This window comes from Spinacia oleracea, chromosome 5 (genome assembly GCF_020520425.1).
Source record: "Spinacia oleracea cultivar Varoflay chromosome 5, BTI_SOV_V1, whole genome shotgun sequence".
Classification (NCBI taxonomy): Eukaryota; Viridiplantae; Streptophyta; class Magnoliopsida; order Caryophyllales; family Amaranthaceae; genus Spinacia; species Spinacia oleracea.
This window is the reverse complement of record NC_079491.1, coordinates 25,691,212-25,703,352: the sequence shown is the minus strand read 5'-3', so window position 1 is coordinate 25,703,352 and position 12,141 is coordinate 25,691,212. Positions and strand designations below refer to the sequence as shown.

The 12,141-nt window shown below is 44.3% G+C and overlaps 1 protein-coding gene across 1 annotated transcript in view; it reads left to right on the top strand.

The window, feature by feature from the left end:
* The window catches only part of LOC110805579 (peroxidase P7-like), a 39,347-nt gene extending 27,897 nt beyond the window's left edge, over positions 1-11,450 (top strand). Inside the window, exons 2-4 of the mRNA XM_022011195.2 lie at positions 8,194-8,376; positions 9,332-9,500; positions 10,979-11,450. Of these exons, the coding sequence (XP_021866887.2) occupies positions 8,194-8,376; positions 9,332-9,500; positions 10,979-11,373 (747 nt within the window). The 3' untranslated portion in view covers positions 11,374-11,450. The remainder of the gene's footprint in view (positions 1-8,193; positions 8,377-9,331; positions 9,501-10,978) is intronic.
* The last annotated feature ends 691 nt before the right edge of the window (positions 11,451-12,141 follow it).

Here is a 12,141-nt window from a genome sequence, read left to right as displayed (position 1 = left end):
CGCCTTCGCCTCCGAAGCCCGAGTTCACTCCAGTGGGGGGGACTGTTGCTGATGTCACTCCAATGGTGGAGGAGCTTGAGATGGACCCCCCCTTTGGCTCTGCTGAGGCTGCCAGGTCCGAGGATGCTGCTGCGGCTGGGCAGGGGGATGATCAGCAAGATCCCCCGAAGGTGGTGGTCGACCTTACCTCATCGGGCGCTGAGGAAGGTAATCCTTCGGCGGCCAAGGGTGCTGACTCTGAGGTTCCCGAAGGTGGGGAGCTTGGCTCTCAACGCGGACTGAAGAGGAAGTTTCGCGAGACTTTGGGCTCCACATCTACTTCGGTGTTGGAGCGTCTGGCGTACCCTTCCTTCGACGTGCCGATCCGGAGGGTTCCTCGGAAGGTGAGGGACACCATGGCTCGGTTTGCTCGTGCTTCTGTTCTGGGTGAAGACCCCGAGGCGCACCCCGAGTCCATGATTGGCCCCAGCGCTGCTAGGGAAAACATGCTTCGGGGCATCCCTGCTTGGCGAGTCCCTGGGCGGGAGGCGAACCACCCTACTCAAATGGCTCAGTTCCATTTGAACGAGGTAAGCATCCTTTCTTTCTTGCGATTTTCTTTCTCTTTTTTTTTTATTTTTTTATTTACTGTTCCTTCTTTCATCCTCGTAGGCGCATTTCTGGTCTTCCTTCGCTGCGGAATGTCAGTACTTTGACGAAGTAAGGCTGGCCAGATTTCAGGAGCGCTATGATCATGATGTTCCCCTTCTGGGTGAGAAGGAGAACACCCTCCTTGCCGAGCTTGAAGAAGCAAAGGGCTTGGTTGCCGAGTTTACTCGGGAACAGACGGGCACACTAGAGCTGCTCGGCAAGGGGATTCATGATCTTAAGTCGAAGATGGAGGCTGATGCTCGGGAGCACGAGGCCTTGAAGGTGGAGAAAGCTGAGGAGAAGGCTCGCTTCGATGTTGCGCTGCAGAGCAAGGATGCTGTCATCCTGAACCTTCGCGAGAGCGCTCGAAAGTTCACAGCTGCTCTTGAGCGGATCCTTGTGCTTAAGCACGAAGCTGAGGAGATTAAGGCCAAGGTTCGCCAGCTCGAAGCGGAGAAAGCCTTGTTATACACCGCCGACCAGTGTCGGGACCAATACTGGGAGGGGATCCTCGGTTGTCGCCGAATGTTCGCCAAGCACATGCCTGACTTCCAGTGGACTAAGCATGTGCCTCTGTGGCTCGAGGCCGAGGATAACTTGGTGGAATGTCAGGCTGACAGGGACGACGCTTCCCAGGAGCGCGAAGAAGCTGCTAAAGCGTAGCAAGCTCGGAAGGTTGCCTCGGAAGGGGACACCACTGCTGGCACTTCTTCGCCGTCTGCTCTTCAGGGACGTGATGGTGACGTCCCCTAGGGACTCGGGCAGTCGTCTTCATCAGAGTCGGTTGGTTCCAGTTGAGGACCCCCGAACTTGCGCTTGATTTCCTCCCTTTTGTCTCGGCACTGCGTTGTACTTTAATAATTTCTTCCTTTCTTTGCTTTCTTTGTACTTCGGTAGGCCGATGTTTTGTCTGTTGATGGCTGTCGATTTAGCTTTTTTCTTTGAGTCATTTTTCTTTCAATTTTTGAGGATTCCTCGGTTTAATCCGAGCTTCAGTTGGTGTAATTGTACTTGTCCCCCAAATATTGAAATAAGAAATGACTTTGCTGTTTCGTATATTACCGAAGTATTTGCTTTTGAAGTCACCGTTTTTCTAAGTTGTTTCCTCGCTTGCGAATTTTCCCAATCCGTAGATTTTCTAAGACTCGTTTCGAGCCTTGCTTAGGCTCTGCGGGTGGATTCGGTAGCTCTGGACTCTTAGTCTTTGATTTTCTGGTAGTTTCGCTTCTGGACTCTTCAGATCCGTGGATTTGTTTGGAGTGTGCCTTTGAGCTTTTTAATGTATGTAGATGTGTTCAGAGTCTGCTTTTGAGCTCTTAATATCCGTGGATCTGTTGAGTCTTCTTTTGAGCTCTTTCAATGTATGTAGGCGTGCTTAGAGTCTGCTTCTGAGCTCTTTAGATCCGTGGATCTGTTGAGTCTGCTTTTGAGCTCTTTTGATGTTTGTAGACATTAGAGTCTGCTTCTGAGCTCTTCAGATCCGTGGATCTGTTGAGTCTGCTTTTGAGCTCTTATGTCTACTTCCGTTCTTCCGACTTCTTGTGGTTCGGAAACCTGGGCAAGAAATCGCAAGCCCGACTGTTATTAGTTTCGGGGATCCATGGATCTGAGCTGAACTCGTTTAACTGTTCGGGGCTTTTTTGCGAACGGAATGTCCCTGGGTACCGCGAATCCGAGAATTCTGGACGGTACCTTGCGGGTTGTTTCGAATTAGCTATTTCTTGGGCCTTTTGATCCCAGGAAATGGCTAATTCGGGTTAATTTTAGCTTCGGATTGATCAGATCCGAAGTTGCATGCATAAAGACATAGTGATTGAATAAAAGACAAGGGTATGTTTAATGAAACACATGGTGCCAGTGGCTTTCCTCTTCTCATTAAATGACTTACTTGGATTACAAAAGGAGGTTAGGTCATACAAAATATTTCTTGAGAACATCGGCATTCCAATGGTTCTTCAAGATTGTTCCATCTAACTGTTTAAGCATAAAGGTGTCAGTCCTCTTTTCATAGTGGATGATGTATGGTCCTTCCCATGTTGCCGAGAGTTTCCCATGGATCTTTCCCTTCTGAACTGCAGCAGCGTTTCTGAGCACTAGGTCGCCGACCTTTAGAGGCCTGGCATTGACTCTACGGTTGTAGTGCTTGCTGACTCTCTGCTGATACGTTGCGTTCAGAGTTCTGGCCTCGTCCCGAGCCTCATCTAGTAGATCCAGTGATTCGGACAGAAGTTGGTCGTTGCTTTGACCATGGACTCCATCATTCCTGTTGTATTCCTGGACCCTTAAGCTCTCTGTTCCGATCTCTACAGGGATGACAGCCTCGGAACCGTAGACCAGGTGGAAGGGTGTTTGTCCTGTGGCTTCCTTCTTAGTGGTCCGAAGGGACCAAAGTGTTCCTGGGAGCTCTTCTAGCCATTTGCTTTTTTCGTCCTCGACTCTCTTCTTGAGTGCATTGAGGATGAGCTTGTTTGCGGCTTCGGCTTGGCCGTTGCTCTGAGGACGGCACACTGTTGAGTAGGCGAGGTGGATACCGAACTGTTTGCACCATCTTTGTAGTGGTGTGTTGTCAAATTTCTTCCCATGGTCGAAGACCAATAGCCTCGGTATCCCAAACCTTGTTATGATATTTTGCCAGATGAACTTGCGGACCTGCTGCTCCGTGATGGAGGAGACTGCTTCGGCCTCAATCCACTTACTGAAGTAGTCCACCCCCACAATCAGCCACTTCTTCTGGTTCACAGCCGAAGGGAATGGACCAATGATATCCAAACCCCATTGTGCAAACGGTAAGGGGTACAGTGTTGCTTGCAAGGTTTGAGCTGGCTGGTGGATTGCAGGTGCGAACTTTTGGCAGTTCTCGCATTTTCTTGTCAGCGCCTTTGCCTCGGAAACCATGGTGGGCCACCAAAATCTGGCCTTTAATGCCTTGTGTGCCAGTGCCCTGCCTCCAATATGGTTTCCACATATGCCGAGGTGGATTTCCCTTAGGATATAATCGGCATCGGTTGGGCCTACACATTTCAGCAGTGGGGCTGAGAATGACTTTCTCATGAGCTCTCCGTTAGCGTCAATGATGAACCACTGGTTGAACCTTTTCAGCTTCCTTGCTTGCAGCTTGTCTTCGGGAAGTTCTCCCCTCTCTTTGTATTCGATGACTGCGTCCATCCAGCTTGGCTCGGGACGTGCATTGCAAACTGTTTAGGTCAGAGAGCGTTGAGCTTGCAAGTTTGGACAACGCATCTGCTTGTGCGTTTTGACCTCGGGGAATGAGTATGACTTCGAAGGATCTCAACTTAATTTGACGTTAAGGATTTGATTTTTGCTAGGTAAGCTGTCATGCTTGGCCATTTGGCCTCGTACTCCCCTCGGATCTGGTTGGGTACGAGCTGAGAATCAGTCTTGAGACAAACATGTTCGGCTTCAAGAGATAAGCACAGCTCTATCCCTGCGATTGCTACCTCGTATTCGACCTCATTGTTGGTTGCTTTGAAACCGAACTTTAGGGCGTACTCTATGCTTTTTCCCACTGGGGGTATCAGCACTAATCCGGCTCCCGAGCCGTTCACTGTGGAAGATCCGTCAGTGTAGAGCTCCCATTTTCTCTTGGCGTCATCTAGTACCTCTTGATACGAGCATTCGGCCAAGAAGTCTGCGAGTGCCTGTGCCTTGATGGCCGTCCTCGGCTGGTACTTGATTCCGAACTCAAACAACTCGAAAGCCCAAGCAGCCAATCTCCCCGACCTTTCTATCTTATCTAGCACTTTCTCCAGTGGTTGGTCAGTTAGTACCACTTTTTGATGGGAGTCAAAATAGGGCCTTAATTTCCGACCTGCTACTACCACTGCGTATGCTACCTTCTCAATGAGTGGATACCGAGTTTCGGCATCCGTCAGGGTTCGGCTGGTTGAGTCCACTAGTTGATCTATCCTCGGGAGGGGATAGCAATCTTTTGGGCAGGCTCGGTTCAGATCAGTGAAGTCGACGCACATGCGCCACGAGCCATTCGCTTTTTTGACCATTACCACATTGGCCAACCACTTGGGGTACATGCATGGCTCGATGAAGCCTGTCTCTTGTAGCTTCTTCACCTCTTCGGCGATAGCTTTGTTTTTCTCCGAGGAGTAGTTTCTTTTCTTCTGTTTGATTGGTCGAGCTTCGGGACTGACATCCAGCTTGTGACATATCATCTTCGGATCTATCCCTGGCATGTCAGCCGCCGACCACGCGAAGATGTCTTTGTGATCCCTCAGCAGCTGGATCAACTCTATTCGAAGTCCCGAGCCTAGGCCTTTGCCTATTCGGACACTTCTGTCTGACTCGTCCTCTAGGGAAATGTCTTCCATCTCTTGGTTTGATTCGGGGGAAAGGGTCTCTGGTCGAGCATTAACTTTTGCGGGCTTTACCAGGTTGCTCGGCCCCGCCTTTCTCCTCTTGGCATCTTTTTCTCCACCTGGGGGAGAACTCTTCTCATCTTCGTCCTCGGGACTGTCTCCTAGCCTCGGCTTTCGGATGGCCGTGTGACAGGTTGACCTTGCCACCTCTTGGTCGCCCTTTATCCGCTCGGCGAAGCCAGCATCCGAGACATACATCATCATCTGATGGTATGTGGATGGAACTGCTTGTATCTTGTGGAACATGGTTAGTCCCATGATGACGTTATACACTGAGTCGCAATCCATCACCAAGAATTCCTCTCGGACGTTTCTTGCTGCCAGGCCTTGACCGATTGTGACAGGTAAGGTGATTTTTCCTCGGGGGATAGCTGCGGATCCGTTGAATCCGATCAATGGGTAGCTGACCTTGGTCAGTGACTCTTCACCCTCCTCGAGGATGAGCTGCTCAAAACAGTTCCTGAAAATGATATTGACGGTGCTTCCCCCATCGACTAGTACTCTGTGGACATTGTGGTTGTTGAGATCCATTTCGATCACCAACGGGTCGTCATGTTTGTACTGGGTCCCGAGGCAGTCATCAGCAGTGAAGGTCATGTTCGGGGGGGGTAGGCTGATTTTCCCCAACATTGCTGAAGTTGACTCGGTGGGAGAGAGCTCTTAGATGTTTCTTGCTGGCGTGGCCGGACCTTTGTCCTCCGAACACCACTAGAATTGGTTTCTTCTTTTGCCCCTCGGTCTCATGGACTCTTCTCTGGGCTTGCTCTTGTTGCTTTCCAGATGTTGCTTTCTCTTTTTCTTCCCTCTCCGTTCTACGGTCGAGCAAGTATTGCTTTAGGTAGCCTCGGCGGATGAGGTCCTCGATGTTGTCCTTCAGCGAGTTGCATTCCTCAGTGGTATGGCCGAAGTCATCGTGGAACTCACACCACTTGTTCTTGTTCCTGCGGAGAGGGTTGGATCTGAGCTTCTCTGGCAGCTTCCACTTTTCATCATCTTTGTGGAGATTGAAGATTTCTCTTCGGGGTATGGCGAGTGGAGTGTAGTTGGTGTATGTGGGTTGAAATTCACCCTTTTTTCCCATCCTTCTTTGGGCTTGCATCTCTCGCACCCACCTTTTCTTTCCCCTTTCTCGAGTTGCCCTCGGGCTTACTCTGGTTTGTTTTGTTATCTCTCGGATCTGAGGATCCTCTTAGCCTTGCCGCAGCCTTGTTGAACTCTTCTGTTCTGATGAACGCATCTGCCATTTGGAGCACGTCCGCTATCTTGGAGGGGTTTTTCATTGTCAGTTTGTCACGGAACTTTCCCTCCCGTAGCGCGTGCTTTAAAGAGAAGATTGCCACGTCTGGCTGTAGGTTTGGGATGTTGGTGGAATCCTTCATGAATCTAGCCATGAAGTCTCGCAGGCTTTCATCCCTTTCTTGCTGTATAGAAGTTAGCTCGGCTGTGGTTCGTGATGGGCGATTGTTGCTCACGAACTGCACACAAAACCTTTTCTTCAGCTTCTTCTAACTTTTGATCGACCCCTTCGGCAGCGATCTGAACCATTCTCCTGCGACTCATGTCAGCGTGGTTGGGAAGTATTTGCACCAACAAGCCTCGGAGTAGGGACTCAGAAACATCTGTTGTTCATAGGAGATGACATGATTCCTCGGATCCGTAGTCCCGCTGTATGTCAGGTGTGCTGGCAGCCTCACTTTGGGGATTGTCTCCATGACAATATCGTCCGAGAATGGGGACGATGCTGGAGTCATGATCCTCTTCCCTAGTCTCGCCCTGATACCGTCGCTCTTCGAGTTCCCTCTAAGAGATTGCTCGGGGGCGTGTAGGGGGCTAGGAGTTCGGTCACTTCTCCTTCTCCTTCTTGACTGACCACTGCCCTCGGATTGTCTGCTGGATCCACGGGGGCTACCCAACCTGTCATGAACTGAAGGTCGCAGTCTGCTATGGGCCGAGCTTCGGATCTGAGTGCGATCACTTGCTCCACTTTGGAGAGCTTGCGGTGTTGGAGACGGTCTTGCGAACCATTCTGGCTACTGTGCGGCTCTCTGCTGCGTATCCCACGTGCTCTCTCTCCACCTTGTCATTAGGTGTGTTCCTGACATTGTGGAGAGATCTTGCTCGGGTCTCACATTGTCCTCGTCAGTCGAGGGCATGTTCAGCAATACCTGTCGCCTGGCTCTCCTCGCCTCTCGTCGTGCTGCTGCCTGGGCTTGTTCTTTCTCGTTGAAGAGGAAGTTCTGCATGATGGTCATGGCCGCGGCGAGCTCCTCTCGAGAGGGGAGTGGTCAGCTAGTCGTGGCGGTGGCCCTCGTTGGCTGCGACCTCGCCACTGAGTGCAGCTGTTCGCCTCCATCGGATTCCGAATCCGTTTGGACAAGGACATCTCCCACCTGGTTGTTATTGTTGGGCATTTCCATTTGTTACGTGGAAAGTGAAGTGTTTTTTTTGGAGCTTTCAAGTGTTCTTCCCACAGACGGCGCCAAATTGTTCCGGTGTTGAAGTGGATGAAACAATGGGCTTCGAATGAAGGCCCTTTTTGTGTGTGTTGAAGATCTTGCTAGCTCGAATGTGATGTGTCCAAATCAACCTGCACAATAAACAAGTTACTAGCCTCGGGGGTGTTTCCGAGGAAAGCCCCTCCGATGCCTAAGTAAGAACGATGCTCGGATTCTAGAGAGAGAAGTTCTCTAGAAGAGTAGTCTTAAGGCGTGAAATGGACGTACCTTGGTAAGTGAGCCATGGCGGCTTACTTATAGTGTTTGTACAATAAATGCCTTTAGGTTATTTATTGCAAGTGGGCCTTGGGCCTTGATTGGCGGCTGAATAGCCTTTTGGACTGTAGTGGGTTTGATGTTGTTGCTGTGAGCCCTTGGGCTTTGGACTTAATGTCCCAATTGATATTCAATTGGAAGCCCAAACATCTTCAATGGCACTTTTTTTCTCCAATGTTATTTTTTATCTCTACTTTTTTCTCCTTCTCTTTCTTCTTTTCTATCCTGATTGTCCTTTTTTCTATTTCTTATATTGTTTTTGTCATTTTTCTCTTGTCATTTCCTCTTGTCATTTTCTCTATTTTATTTAGTCGCTTGGGTTATGTACGTAGTAATTGATAATTACATAACTGTTAGCGGTTACACCATGCTAACAAGTGTGTGGTTTATGTATAAAATAGGGATGCGATGCATCAGTGTTATTGGATGTGATAGGTGGTGAGAAAGAGTCCGAGCACAACATGAACTCTTTACGAGGATTCGATGTAATAGATTCCATCAAACAACAAGTTGAAGTCATTTGTCCAGGGGTGGTTTCTTGCGCTGATATATTGGCACTCAGTGCTAAAGAATCTGTTGTTGCGGTGAGCTATTAAATAAGACACTCATCTTCACTTCCTTCCTTTATTGTAACTAAGAACGATTAAGGAGACCTTATGTTCTCCGGAGGAAACCTGAACTTGAATGAACTGAACTTACATGCATTTATTTTAACTTAATGAAAATGATTATATTGGATTGATCTAATAGAATATGATCAAAACTGATTGGAATGGGTTGCAAGAGAGTAAACTTGAGAGAGATAACTTATAGGAACTGCTTATAACTTATTCACCTGATAGGACATGATTATAACTTATCTAAATATATTAGACCTGAACGTACTACTTCCGTTTCTTAAAGTTCTTTACGCTTTGGAATATGTGTCCAAAGTATGAAAACTTTGACCGTAAATTCATACTATTATATCACTACAAAAAATTGTACCATTAATGACGGGAAATCCTGTCGCTAAAGGCCTATAATCGTTGATTAATGAATGGATTTCCTGTCGTGAACCCATCATAAAAAAGGATTGTCGTTAATAGAAAATTCCGTTGTTAACCCGCCGTGAAAGACATTTGCGAAGGTTGTTCCCGTCTTTGTTTGGTTGTTAGCCCCGTCGCAAAAGGCTTTTGCGACGGGATTTTTGACCCGTCGTAATTATGTTGTCGTTAACGATACAAATTCTTGTAGTGTATAAATAAAATGTTACATGTAAGATCTTGTTAGATTGGTCTCAGTATGTATTTTCGGAATATCAATTTTTTATAATTATTTCACATACAAAATTGAATATATTAATAGTTTGCAATGGAGTATGTGCAAATAGTAACCGTAAACAACTTTAAAGAACGAAGGTAGTATCTTTTAAAGGTGAAGATCAAGAACGACCCTGGTTAATTAATTATAGTTGTACCAATTATCGGAGTATGATCGCACTAATATTATAGTTAATTTCTTGCTATCGGACGTACTAAATCCTTAATGTATGTATAGCTTGGCGGTCCAAGCTGGAGTGTTGAGTTTGGGAGAACAGACACAATTTCGAATCCAAGCGCAGCGGCGGCTAATGCTGAACTTCCATTCGCTACAGATGACCTCCCTGCGATGATCTCCTTATTCTCTTCCAATGGTTTCTCCGTAAAAGATTTGGTTGCCCTATCAGGTGTCTCTTTTAAGTCTCTCAAATCTTAACTTTGACATTAGTTAATACGAAAATCTTGACGAATCGACTTGATGTTAAATAACTGAAATACTGATTAAGAAGAAGATTTTGATAATTTTTTTATTATTAAACCCCATAAAGTCGACGATTAGCTAGAAATAGTCTTTTACGTGATATCATCATTTATATAGTTGCGTGGTTTAAAGTTTTTAATATTTGTACTCATACATGACTTTGTTCCCAAATTCTTATATGAGACTGTCCTCACCATCAACTGATGGTGAGACCAGTTCACACTTGCGAATTTGGGTATGTTATTTCTATAGTTTAGACATGTTACTTCTTTTTTTATAATTTTAGAGGAGGTACTTTTTTTAGTTTAGGTATGTTACTTCTATATTTTATACATGTTACTTTTTTTATACGGAGTAGTTTTAGGAGAGATACCTTCTTAGTTTAAGTATGTTACTTCTATAGTTTAGACATGTTACTTTTTTTTTATAATAATTTTAGAAGAGGTATTTTTTTTAGTTTAGGTATGTTACTTCTATAGTTTAAACATGTTACTTTTTTATATAATTTTAGATGATGTACTTTTTTAGTTTAGGTATGTTACTTCTATAGTTTAGACATGTTACTTTTTTTTATACGGAATAGTTTTAGAGGAGGTACATTTTTAGTTTAGGTATGTTACTTCTATAGTTTAGACATGTTAGTTTTTTTTTTATATAATTTTAGAGGAGGTACTTTTTTAATTTAGGTATGTTACTTCTATAGTTTAGATCTGTTACTTTTTTTTTATAGTTTTAGGGGAGGTATGCTATTGGTTTCGCACTCGTCACACCATCAAGTTGATGGTGTGACTGGTCTCACAGGAGACGCACTGGACTTTGTTTAATTGACTTTAGAAAATAAATTAAGCAAGTCTTTTTTATCATTTATAGAAACAAAGAACCTTTCTAATTCAAATTCAACTTTTGTTGGCTTTAATTTTTCTATTCTTAATAAAATTAAATATACTCCCATATACACCACTTGAACGAGCAGAATAGTTCTTTTATCATAAGGTCTGACTAAATATTACTACCTCTGTTTCATAAAGTTCTTTACGCTTTGAAATATGTGTCCAAAAATTAAAACTTTGACCATAAAATTTCATCATTATACACTTATACCTATCAAAAATTATCATGAGACTATCTTGCTAGATTCGTCTCAAAATGTATTTTACAAATATCAAATTTTTATAATTTTTTGTCATATCGAATTGGATATATTTACGGTCAAACATTGCAACAGAATCCGCGCAAATAGTAAGTGTAAAGATTTTTTAGAAACGGAGGTAATATATATATAATTTGGAGCAGTTATCTTTTTTATCTTAACCAAACAGTTTTTGGTAAGAATATTCCTTAGAAAAATAAATGAAAATTAAATCATTGCAATCTAACACAACCTCTATTTTCATCTTCCAATAGGTGGTCACACAATAGGGGTAGCTAGGTGTGTGCGCTTCCGTGATCGTGCCTACACAGAGAGAAACATCCTTCCTGCCTTTGCACAATTTTTGCAAAACATATGCCCTATTGATGCTAGTGGTGACAACAACCTTGGTCCGTTTGACGTTCGAAGTCACAACGTATTTAATAATGATTACTTTTTAGGTTTAACCAACTTTGAGGGTCTACTTCACACAGACCAATTGCTATTTACTGGAAGTGGAACCGAAACTGATATTCTTGTTCAAATGTATGCAAATAATGAGGGACTTTTCTTTGCTGATTTTGCTGCTGCAATTTTTAAGATGAGCAGGCTTGGTATTGAAATTGCTGGTACTGGGGTGATTCGCAAAAATTGTAGGTTTCCTAATTAAGGACTCATTTTTTATCTTTATCTGTAATTGGGTTGGTTTGCTAATTGTTGCCTCTCTTCATTTGTGAGATACAGATTATAGAAATCTTCTTTTTCCTATGTAAAACTCTCCATCAGATTTTGGTTTCTTTATGGTATCAGAGCAGAGATCTCTAGAAAGAGATTGAGGTTGCTCGATTTGAGATTGTTTTTTGAACTATTCTTGATCAGCACGTTAAGTTTTGTTTGCGATTTCTGAAAATTTGTTGCGAAAGTTCTTGCGGTTGCGAATTTTCATGCACAAATTTGTGAAACTGATTGATTGTATACTGCGATTGCGATGGCGATTGAAGACACTGAAAGTGAAAATTCTCAGAACAACATGAATCAAGGAGGTAATGGAGATAACCTTGATCCTTATTTCATAGAAAATTTGGATAATCCGACTTCTTCTCTAGTTGATGTAGTCTTTACTTGTGTGAATTTTGTTCGTTGGAGTAGAAATGTTAAGATAGCTTTAATTGCTAAGAACAAGGAAGTTTTCATCAATGGTGGAATAACAAAACCTGCCACTAATCATAAGGATTATCTGAAATAGAAACGTGCTGATTTTATGGTTGTTAGCTGGATTTTAAGCTCTATGAATCATGATTTAGCTGATGATTTTGGCTATATTGATAATGCTGCGGAATTGTGGCGTGAATCAACTGAAAGATTTGGCCAATCCAATGGTCCATTAATTTATCAGTTGAAAAAGGAAATTGAAAATTTGACTCAACATATCATGACT